The following is a 12,982-nucleotide window of genomic DNA, read 5'->3' as shown; positions in this document are numbered from 1 at the left end:
ATTCAAAATGGTGTTACGGTTATGATTAAAGGAGGGTAGGATTACGCGCTCCATGGAATTAAAAGTTTATCAACGCTTACCGCAGTGGTAATTAGTAATAGAAGGACGTGACGTGGGGCTAAACTAATGTATATCGCGAATCTATCGCGAAGGCGTTTCTGATTTGAAGTCGTCGTGGCCTAAAGGATAAGACGTCCGGTGCATTCGTATGTAGCGATGCACCGGTGTTCGAATTCCGCAGGCGGGTACCAATTTTTCTAATGAAATACTTACTTAACAAATGTTCACGACTGACTTCCAAGGTGAAGGAATAACATCGTGTAATAAAAATGAAACCCGCAAAATTATAATTTGCGTAATTACTGGTGGTAGGACCTCTGTGACTCCGCGCGGGGGGTACCACCACCCCGCCTATTTCTGCCGTGAAGCAGTAACGCGTTTCGGTCTGAAGGGTAGGGTAGCCGTTGTGACTATACTGAGACCTTAGAACTTATATCTCAAGGTGGGTGGCGCATTTACGTTGTAGATGTCTATGGGCTCCAGTAACCACTCAACACCGGGTGGGCTGTGAGCTCGTCCACCCATGTAAGCAATAAAAAAAATTATATATATATATATATATCGACCACGTTCCGGTATTGGCGTGATGCCTATGAGCTCTTTGAATACCAAGCCGTCATCAAGCCAATAAAACCCATTATAAACCACACATGCCACACAAGAGACAGATGAAACAATAAACACGCAAAAATCTCTAAGAAATTTTCGAGCTCAACAACAACTTCTAGCTCTGAGAGTTGCTTATCACAATATTATCAATGTACGAGAAACGGATCTTATCAGTAGACGTCGGATATTTCTGGCGAATCACCTGTGCTACTTGCTATTTGCTGCTTGTGAGTCGTTTTCAATTTACGCTACTCTTCTTCTCCTCCTACTCCTTACGTAGATCCTACTCCGAGGGTCGTGGCTTCCTTTGATAAATCTCTGCTGGATTACCCTGTGCAAGTCCTGCCTATCTTCAACTACGCGGATGGCTTTGTAACCTGAAGTGTTCTCATCTCATCGTTCTCTTTCTCTTTCACTCATCAATTAACACGGTTTTAGGTTTTTATTACCTCTCAATGCTATTTTCTCGGGTCTTCGACGGGTCGAAGGTACAATAATGACGTCACTGTTCATTAAAATCCAAAGCATTCCCTTCTCAATAATATGTGTAATTTAAAAATACATTCTTAAACAGGAAAATAAACTAGATTACGATAAAAAAAAATACAACCTAAAAACATTATCATTCGGTCCTAAATTAGAATTCCCTGTGTTTATTTCCTGTCATTCTTACCAAAGAATGACAGAAGTACTTATATACGTTTAAATGTATATATACATTTAGAGAAAACTAGCGGCCCGCTCCGGCTCCGCTCGGGTCCTTAATAAAAATTTCAACGACTTTTTTTTATTTTTTTAAATAAAAGAACGCTTACTGCGCCATAACTATAATAGTTAGACATATGCTGTTGCGACACTTTTTGTAAATAATAATGTGTTCTACAAAGTCGTAGTACATTATTTTATTCTGTCATCAACAGTTTTCGCAGGGCACGCGATGAAAAGAATATTTTAAGTATTTTTTTTACACCTTAGGATAACCCAAGGGTCGGCTGGTGGAGGGAACCCAAAATACTACAGGGACGGGGTTTTTGTGCAAATCCTCCTTTTCAAATCAAAGCCGCAAAATTATAATTTGCGTAATTACTGGTGGTAGGTAAACATACATGATATATTTTTATATATTCCAGAATTTCTCTAAATTAAACGGTTGTCTGGAAGAAACCGCCTTTAGCGATAAGACCGCCTATCGATATATCTGCTTTTTGACTGTTTTTGAATATAAATTGTGTTTCGGTGTGTAATAAAGTGTATTTCTCTCTCTTTCTCTCTCTCTTTACTTGTATAATTTTTCTGTATGTCTGTTCGTCACACCATTTTAAGCTGCCGGACATATTTTGGGAGGGCGTGTCAGGCTTTATTTTTAATTTTCACGGCAGATCTTTAGGCTCGCCAGTAATATTGTACAAGATACATTAATAATAACAAAAAGCTTACGAATAGGTTTTTTTAGTGTTACGATACAGCTTTAATTGGTGACGCGCTCATAATTCACTTAGTTACGAGGTTACAGGAACCTATGAAGATCTAGTCAGCGTCAAACACAAACTTGAATCATCAAGCAGAAGCTCAAAGCTTTTCATGAAAGCTGACCTACCATTCGAACCGGTAAATTTGTAGCCGCCTTTATAAACTAAATCATAAATTACGCTTTAATCATACTGTATATGGAAATTTAGAAAATGACCTACCGAAAAACCAAAAATGCTTTCCTTAAACGTCCCTCTGAAAACTATGAATTATGCCAAAACCTATTTTAAATATTTTTACACAGGGCATAAATTGCCTTCAACAATGTCACGGGGGAAGACACGCCCATTCCTGAACTTTAAACTCTTTAGGCTAAGGTTGGATTTTGCCTGTACATCATCAGCATTCGTTGCGCATTGGCGTTGTGACGTCACACTGCGTAACCGAATATAGGTCAGTAGGGCGGCACAGGGAAACGTCCAAGTTGCCTTGAGCTTCCAATTCTAATGGCCGTTATATGAATTAAGGTCTCGTTTAATTTGGCTACAGCAGGTAGTAGCGCCATTATACTTTGAACCCGCAATTCGAAACAATGCTTCCAGTTGCAAGCTCTCTTTAATTTAGACCCTAGTTCGATGGAAGTCCACTTAACGTAGAACCTCCGTGTTTTGTACAAATAAAACCAAATAAGAATGTTTCAGAGAGGTCTTCCAATTTGGATTTTTCGTGTAACACCATTAATGACGGGCTCTCGTATATTATTACATCAAAACAATTTTACAGTACGTAGAGGTCGACTTAAATTGGATAATACGTCAATTACAGGGTGTGCTATTTGGCAATGTATTATTAATAGAAATTTTGTTATTGTGCTCAAAGACGCTGTTTGGATTTAAATTTACATACATATGTGTGTATACAATAATTAAAAACGGATTATGGATTTTCTTATTGGCTTAGACGGTTGGACGAGGTCACAGTCCACCTGGTGTTAAGTGGTTACTGGAGCCCATAGACATCTACAACGTAAATGCGGCACCCACCTTCAGATACAAGTTCTAAGGTCTCAAGTACAGTTACAACGGCTGTCCCACCTTTCAAACCGAAACGCATTACTGCTTCACGGCAGAAATAGGCAGGGTGGTGGTACCTACCCGTGCGGACTCACAAGAGGTCCTACCACCAGTAATCATGAACATGACCTAGTTTTTGGTCAAGTTAACATCCCCAATAACAGGTGACTTGCTTGCTATACATAGAAACGCCCTTTGCAACTAAAACGGCTAGATATATAATCATCTTTTTCGTCTTCGGTTTCCTAATGCTGAGTATAGGCTTTCCCTTATTTACGGCATAGTATTCTGTCACCCGCCGCTCCAGTCCACGATTAATATACAAACACAATCCACGGAGTTTCTCGCCGGATCTTCTCAGTGGGTTGCGATTCCGATCCGGCGGTAGATTCTGCGAAGCACTGCTCTTGCTAGGGCTAGCTTTGGCCAGTCCTCCTAGGTAGAGCTCCATAAGCCCCCAGTGCTACCAACGATTAAGTAAGTGCAAGACAATCGCAGTTATACTTAAAATACCAATTATAATTTGTACATCTGGACTAATCCCAAACACTACTAAGCACATGTAAATTTCTTGGAACCTTTCTATCACAGCAAGAGCTAAATGGCTTAAACACGTTTTTACTGATCCATTAACCTCAGCACTGGACGCCTTCCGCTCTAAGACTAAGAGCAGACTTAGGGACCCCGGTAACCGTACTCGTCGAACTCGGCAAAGAGTTCGATGTGCAACCTAACTCATACGTCAGCCCGCTGTGTTTCTCGCCGGATCTTCTCGGCGGGTCGCGATTCCGGATTTCGCGGATCCGGTGGTAGCTTATGCGAAGCACTGCTTTTGTTAGGGCTAGTGTTAGCAAATTCTCTTAAGTTGAGCCCGTGAGCTCACCTATCCGTTCAGGCGTAGCTGGAATAGCCTCTAGCGAGTGGGTAGGGGGAAAAAATACAAATAAAGAAATCTCAGATCACGATTTGTTACAGGACCGAAGCGGCTTGGACAGTATGCGTTCATTAGAACACTATTTAACGGACATCATGAGGGCAGACACGTCTGAAAATATGAAAAGTAAGTTTAGTTTTAATTGCATTATCTATACTATTCTATACTATAATATTGTAAAGCTGAAGAGTTTGTTTGTTTGAACGCGCTAATCTCAGGAACTACTGGTCGGTCGATTTGAAAAAATATTTTCACATTCTACGTAAATGAAGAGGCGGGTAAAATTTTGCGTTATGCCAAAGTAACCATTCCACGCGGACGAAGTTACGGGCACAAGCTAGTTAATAATATATTTGTTTTGTCTTTGACTGCAAATATAGTTAGAGAGGCAACCCTACGAAACAATAATTGCGTTCAAATTGACTTAAAACTCAAAAAGGAACGAAGAAAATTAAAGAGTAATGAAGGGAGGAATGAAGTTGAATGCTGCGCGAATACGCGACTGGATCTGTGGCGAGGATTGGGGGGTCCTATGTCCAACAGTGGACGTCTGTGGGCTGAAATAGCAACACAATATAGGGATGGTGAGGATTATTACTTGCCTACTATGCTTACGTAATTAAATATAAGCCCACTAAGTTTCTCGCCGGGCTTTCTCAGCAGGTCGCGATTCCGATCCGGCGGTAGATTCTGCGAAGCACTGCTCTTGCTAGGGCTAGTTTTAGCAAACTCAGGATGGGCCCGTGAGCTCAGCCACCCGCCCGACTAGATAGGGAATAAATAGAATAATAAAAATGAATCACATGATGTACTTGAAAAACAGAACTCCGTGACAAAAAGATATGATTACGAAAAATTAATCTGTTTCTTTTTGTAATGTGTATACAGAATTTTTGGAACGTAATAATCGACGTACTGAAACTTTTAATAAATGTACAAAATGTAACGGCCTTGTCTCTACAAATATCGCTAAAAAGGACATCACGCCACCGACCCGTGCCGACGAAGACTATGTTTCACAATACCTATCTCTACGTAGAGACGACGCGCGTTCACGATTTTAACCGACTTCAAAAAAGGAGGAGGTTCTCAACTCGATTGTATGTTTTTTTATGTTTGTTACCTCATAGCTTTTGACTGGGTGAATCGATTTTGATGATTCTTTTTTTATTGGAAAGCTGACGCTTCCCGTGAGGTCCCATTTCAATTTAGTCCAGTTCTGATAATGGTATCCATGAGAAAACCTTATAAGTCTTAAATTTGCATTAAGTACGTGCGCGACAAATAGATGAATAACTCAATAACTCAATATCACGCCAACCGAATTCGATGATTATTATTTTTAGTGTATATTAACTTGTTTTGGAATATATTTTTTTTTTATCTGAAGTCGATTTTTGTTAAAGCATGTCTATTTACAATTATCGGAGTGTCCTATTCGAGTTATCATTAAAATTACGACGGCCGTATTTGAGAGCGAGCTATCGTGTAATGATCACACATTAATTATTTGTTTATTACGATTATGGTATTCCCAAAATTATAAATCCATCGACCCAAAACTATGTCGTATTGCGACGTTGTTCTGTGTGCTCAGTTCGAGTTTTGTAACGTTCTCGATAGCGTAAAAGTTAACTCTAATTAGTATGGAGGTGAAACGCTTTTTTTTTTATTGCTTAGATGGGTGGACGAGCTCACAGCCCACCTGGTGTTAAGTGGTTACTGGAGCCCATAGACATCCACAACGTAAATGCGCCACCCACCTTGAGATATAGTTCTAAGGTCTCAGTCGGGTACCAATTTTTCTAATGAAATACGTACTCAACAAATGTTCACAATACATTTCCACGGTGAAGGAATAACATCGTGTAATAAAAATGAAACCCGCAAAATTATAATTTGCGTAATTACTGGTGGTAGGACCTCTTGTGAGTCCGCGCGGGTGGGTACCACCGCCCCGCCTCTTTCTGCCGTGAAGCAGTAATGCGTTTCGGTTTGAAGGGTGGGGCAGTCGTTGTAACTATACTGAGACTTTAAAACTTATATCTCAAGGTGGTTGGCGCACTTACGTTGTAAATGTCTATGGGCTTCAGTAACCACTTAACACCAGGTGGGACTAGAGCTCGTCCACCCATCTAAAAAAAAAACGGACCTGCACAGATAAATGTTGCGTATTAAGCGAAATGTCGCTTAAACCAAACAGCCTTTCAACCCTCGTTAAGTATACAAGCGAAGCTAATAAGGGTTAAAAATGTCGAATACATAGAAATTATCGGTTTGCACTTTAGAAAATGCGATCGGAGTTCGAGATCTAAACGATTTTATTTTTGTAAAACCAGTACGAAGCTATAGTAATTCTAATTGTTTTCAACTTGACACAGTTCCTATTGTTGATAGTGTTCGCCAACCAAGCATTGCGGCTGTGACACAGATATAAAGATTATGGACTAGGCAAACAATAGAAAGAGACAAATGTATCTAGAGTAATCTAGACTATATAAATAAGGAGCGATCTATGTTTTGCAAAAATTTTTTTCTAGTTAATAAGGACGATTTGTGCCGCGTAATAGTTATACCATAATTAATTTGTAATGTCTATGGACTTCAATGACCCCTTTACTCTAGATTACTAGTTCACTTATTTAAAAAAAATACAAATTTAATTTTTGCTTATTGCTATTCCAAGAATAAGTAGCTGTTATACATAAAATCCGTGACATTTCCCGGTAAACGCTTAACGCGAGGTAGACCTAAGTTAGTCTACCTATATAAGGAAATCGGCAATCTATTAACCAATTTCTTTGTTAAAATATCAAATTAGACTTTAGTTTTACAGAAAATGACCGAAATCACACTACAAAACATGTTTTTTTTTATAGCTTAAATCGCCACCCGCCTTAAGATATAAGTTCTAAGGTCTCAATATAGTTATAACGGCTACCCCATCCTTCAAACTCTAACGGCTACCCCATCCTTCAAACTGAAACGCATTGCTGCTTCACGGCGGAAATAGGCGGGGTCGTAGTACATACCCTTGCGGACTCCTAAGTAATTCCGAAAATTATAATTTTGCGGGTTTGATTTTTATCACACGATGTTATTCCTTCACCGTAGCACGTATTTCGTTACAAAAATTGGTACCCGCCTGCGGGATTCGAACACCGTTGTATCGCTCGATACGAATGTACCGGACGTCTTATCCTTTAGGCCACGAAGACTTGTTTTTAACAATCTCGCCGTCTCTTTCTAGAAGCCAATGCAGTCTCTTCCATTGAACGCTATATCATTCGAAAAACTTACGCAACGCTTCGTAGCCTTGGTCATGTTTCGGGTCGGAACAAGGCCTCCTAACAAATGTCATCGTTTTTGTATTAAAACCAACGAACTAAATAAGATCACTTAGTTAACGTTAATTTATTATTACGAGCTTTTGTAACTCAGAATCGGGTATATTAGCCGGACGCTTTATATTAGCTTCACTTGTATGTATGTTTGTAACCGGCTCCTTCAGACGCGATTTTGACCCACTTTAAAGGGCCAGATTTCATTCAAACTTTGTAGATTTATCGAGGACTGATGACAATACACTAATTTGATAAGATTATTCCATTATTCAATTTGCAAAATAAGATTTTTGCCAATTTATATAAGTAATTTTTATCTATAGTCGATAAGGCAGGAATTGATATTAAAGTACTTAATAGTTTTAAAAATACGCTTTTATAGAAAATTCAACTATAAATAGAAAATAAATTTTAATAAATTTAAATTGAAAATAGTGCAAAATATATTTTATTTAAAAAAAAGCGTAAGGTGCTTTTTAAGATATTATTGAAATAATAATTTCTTACTTCTTCTACTCATATCTGTCAGAAAAATATTTATAACCCATAACACCATGCACCATGTATGCCTTTCGCAATCGCATTACAATATTTTCTCCTTCAAATGTGAACCGAATTTCTTCTTTATTTAGACTTTGACAATTATAGTAATTTAATGAAACGGAAGGGTAATTTTTGAAGTTATACTTCTTTAGGCGCGTTACGAAAAATTGATGAGAGTGAAATTTTACGATGCGCGCGCACCGTGACACAAAATTAACAGAATGAAGTTGCCCACTAAATCGCTCATTACAATACGACCGACGTAACTTGGCGAGTCTGAATATAGCCGCAGGTGAACTTTTCGAACCGTACCGAGAATTACCGAATTTATACGATGTCAAGAAAAGGGATGTCCAATATGCGTGTTTGAGGATGTTGTTTAATCGATTTTTTTTTCAAATTGATTAAAATAAAAAAATAAAATAAAAAATAAAGTATAACTTCTTACGCGCGTACATAAGTATACGCACCCTTCTTTTTTGTTTTTCGACACAACAAATCCATATTAATAGTGTGTTTGTTAGTCCTTTTTTCACATTGAAACGAATCATCAACTTGACGTGATTTTTTTAAAAGTATTTAGTGTTTAGTTCAAAAGTATTTAGTATTTAGTTCAAAAGTATTTAGTATTTAGTTCAAAAGTATTTAGTATTTAGTTCAAAAGTATTTAGTATTTAGTTCAAAAGTATTTAGTATTTAGTTCAGAAGAGTGACAAAGGCTATAATATTTTATCCCGAAAAAACATTTCACTTGTACAGGAAATTCATTTTATTATCTTTAAAGAAATTACGTGATTTTCACCGTTAAAATTCAAAGATAGATACTGATTCGCGTCCACGTCTTGGAATATTTCATCATTTTATCAATATGTAATTCGTATTTAAATATAATTTCTAAAAAACACAATTTATCAAAAAAAAAACCGAGCAAAGCCATCGGTCATCGTCTAGTGTAGTATCTAACACACAACTCATTGGCAAATTTCTCAGACCACGCGAGCGAAACCGCCGCCAACAAAATAAACGTTAATATGAGTATTTGTTATCATTAAATAATTGAATTACCGTTTTAAACAATAAAACAGGGACTGGACTCTTTTGGCTTAATTACGCTAATAGCCTTACCCGGTATTTGGTGGTTGTGACTTATGTCAAAAATGTTCAGGACGACCCTTTGAAGGGAAATGATCGCGCGAGAGTTACCACCGCCATGCCTATTTCTGCCGTGAAGCAGTAATGCGTTTCGGTTTGAAGGGCGGGGCAGCCGCTGTAACTAGACCTTAGAACTTATATCTCAAGGTGGGTGGCGGCTACGTTGTAGATGTCTATGGGCTCCAGTAACCACTCAACACCAGGTGGGCTGTGAGCTCGTCCACCCATCTAAGCATTAAAAAAAACCTCATGGTTCGGGTGGGGTGGTGTTGTCCACGCGGATATTATCACAAATACGTTTCTCGAAATTTCCAAGATTATCGCGTGTCGCTCACGAATTTATCCGTAACTAGAGGTCCCGCAGTAGTCGAAATTCGACTATAATTAATTGGAATTGTAAGTTTGTACACTATTATGATTGTATTTTATACTTCTATAATCACAAATTTCGCCAAAACTACGCAATAAAAAATATGAACAAAGACAAACAATATTTAATCTATTCTCAGTATTTCTCAGTTTGACTCTGTTGTCAAGAACAAAAGTTTGACAATAAATAATTATAGTATGCATGCGTGTGTGCGTCAAATACATGGTATGTAGTGTGTGTAATGTTTTCTTTATTGTTTTAATGTATCTTTTATGCATTATTTAAAAAAAATATTAGGATTGTGCACTTCTTCTCTATATTCTCTATAAGTGTGGAAAATTTCATACTCCTCCGTCCGCGCAATTTTCGTAAAAAGGGATGCAAAGTTTTTGCTTCACGTATTAATATATAGATTACATCTATTATACGTAGATACCATAGATTTACATCGCTTATTTATGATTTTCATTTGAAAATTTCGTATTTAATCGAGATCCCAGAATGGCATTTTGCGTTTTAAATAATTTTATTATTCATTAATTCATACATTACGCAAGTAAGTTTTAAATTAACTGAAAAAAACTTACTAATTATCTTTACTAGCTTATAGATAACAGTTAAAACAATGCAAAATAACCACATTAGCTGCTGACATTTCAGTTTTGGATGCTAGACAAACTAAAATTAACATAGACTCGATTCTAAAATTACTTCACCTCGGGATTAACCGTCCAGAAATTTCTGAACCGCGGCTCTTTGCAGCTAAAGCCGATCTGGAGGTCGTCGTTATTCGGTCGATTTCGACATAACCGCCTAAGCTACTTAATTACAGAGACGCACGAACGGTTTGACTTTAGTACTGAGTGCGGAAATTTAATTTAGTCGTATTTTCTGGTGTTTCGGTGCTGTCAGTTTTCTTCTGATTTTTGTCAGTAAGTGTTCAAAAGTGGGTGGAGGCGGTTGCTTATTTCGGTTAAAACTAAAGTGTCCGGTCGTTTATAATAGAAACAACTAAAAAAAAAATAAAACTAAAATCCTGGAGTGCAGTGACCTGTGTTTTTTTTGTTGTGTATGTGGAAAAATGTGAATTATTAACTAACGCGATAAGGTTCACTTTTAATTAAACTCAAAAAAAAATATTTTACAATTATTATAAATCACACTTTTTATTTTAGCGTAGCACAATTAATATAATTATTCAACAATAATATAATTGGGGCCGTTTTTTTTAAATACTCACACTATGGAATTTCCATATAAATAATATACAAATCGAATTGATTTCAGTAAAGGCAAACCAACAAAAGTTTATACATAAAATTGTGCGTGTCTTTTAATTACAATTTCCATTGGCACTCAAACTTTATTGAACTGAAATTTATTTTATAATTTAACTTTTTTTTTTCGCCCCTCCACTTAGTAGGTAGCGTTAGTAATGCTAATAAATAGCGTAATAGATACCAACACTTCGCTTATTACTGCCACGAAAGCTGTCGACAAAAATTTTTTTTGCTTAGATACGAGGACAAGCTCACGGCTCACTCGGTGTTAAGTGGTTGCCGGAGTCCATAGACATTAACAACGTAAGCTTTAAGTCTCAGCTCAGCTTTTAAGGCTGGTAGTACGCTGCATAGTAAATAAACGGGGTGGTCATACCTACATATGTACGTACATGTCCGTGTGGGCTCAGTATGCTTAGTTCGAGTTTTTTAACGTTCTCGATAGCGTAAAAGTTAACTCGAATTTATATGGAGTTGAAACGTTTGCCTACGTTTGCCGCCAGGGGCGCTGTTCCAACTGCATACAAATTTGAGTTAACTTTTACGCTATCGAGAACGTTAAAAAACTCGCACTAAACGCACTGAAGACTGTGACTTCCCATTTAACCATTCAATGTCCGGTGAGCCGTGAACTAGTCTGTCCGTGTTGAGCAATATTTGCATTGCTTACTTGTGCGACAATTTGTGATTTAATTTAATTAATAATTGAAAAAATATTTCGAACTCTATCGAATGCGTTTTTACGTTATTTTGTATGTATTTATATTGAAGAATAGGTGAGTCCCGCGATGTTACTCGCGGTTATTGTCGTACCGCAGGTGACGCCGCGGGGCGAAGCTAGTCTAAAAAATCCTCCTTATATCATCGACTATCTGTCAGTGAAAGTCCCGTCAAAATCGGTCCAGCCGTTCCAGAGATTAGCCGGAACAAACAGACAGACAAAAATAGTAAAAAAAAAAGTATTTTGATGTATGTACCGTATATTATGTATATTATTATATTCATATGCATGTAGTAAAAATCGGTTATTTCAATATTACAAACAGACACTCCAATTTTATTTATATGTATAGATCTACTCTACGCGTTCTGGTTGGTAACAAAAAGGGCTTTGGATTTTTAATAATAAAATTGAAAACTATGGTTTGTAAATAATAATTGATATTTCGCATCTATACAATTGAAGAGGCATAATCCAAAATTCTTGTTTTTTTTATGTGAAACATCTATAGCCGCACGTAAAGCCGATTTCTGGCGTGGCGACGCATGCCGTGGCGACGCGTCGCCATGCGCAATCGACTGTGCGATTCTCTCCCACTCGATCCGGCGTTAAGCCATCTCTCTCGCTACACTGAGCTCGGATACCTATAGTGTATACTCCGTAGTGTATACAGTGTTGTTTACTACAGTGCACATAACCTGTGTTTTACTTGAAAACAAATTATTTTTTCGTAATATTTTATTTTATCATTATAACATATTTAGTTCCTATCACAATCTGTTCATTTCTGCATATTAATTTTACAAAATAATGTCGATGTTTCACATCTGCCAGGCGTCCCGTGACGGCTCACATTTTTTTTTTAACGCCAAAAATGTAATTGAAAAATTGTAATTTTTTTCACTTTCGATTTTAATACTTTAAGTCTTAAGTCGCATACCTTAAATGCGCTTGATTTAAATGAGACGGAAAAAGTATCTTTGTCCTTTTCTAGACTAAAAGAGACTTTAATTTTATGAAATGATAGAATACAATGTTTATAAATCGCTCAAACTATAAAAAAATCATTTTCTTAAAATTTTTAGTTATGCCACTTACTTCAATTCGAAAAAGGTGCGATTTGTTAATTATTAATGAGTTAGTTTCTTAATGTCTTTAAATTTTCTCGAAGTTTCTCTAGTGGCGTAAACTTTTGAAACCAATTATTTTTTGTACAATGAAAATAATCTTTCCCCAAAAATGACATTAAAATCGATTACGTTCTGTTGAGAATAGTTTGACAGGTGGTAATTAATGATTTGGGCACTAAAAAACAAAAAAAATTTTTTTGTCAAACAAAAAAATTGGTTGATAAATAAATGTGTGATACATTTCAAATTTGCTGCTCCAACCAAAGCGATGTCCAAACTGCTTAAAGAGTTAATTG

General features: G+C 37.0%; 1 protein-coding gene across 1 annotated transcript in view; it reads left to right on the top strand.

The window, feature by feature from the left end:
* orb2 (cytoplasmic polyadenylation element-binding protein orb2) overlaps nt 1–12,982 on the top strand; it is a 77,626-nt gene that overhangs the window by 20,612 nt on the left and 44,032 nt on the right. Inside the window, exon 2 of the mRNA XM_028184358.2 lies at nt 4,188–4,272. Coding sequence (XP_028040159.2) covers nt 4,188–4,272 — 85 coding nt within the window. The remainder of the gene's footprint in view (nt 1–4,187; nt 4,273–12,982) is intronic.

This window comes from Bombyx mandarina, chromosome 11, assembly GCF_030267445.1.
Source record: "Bombyx mandarina strain Sakado chromosome 11, ASM3026744v2".
Classification (NCBI taxonomy): Eukaryota; Metazoa; Arthropoda; class Insecta; order Lepidoptera; family Bombycidae; genus Bombyx; species Bombyx mandarina.
This window is presented reverse-complemented; position numbering and strand designations above follow the sequence as displayed.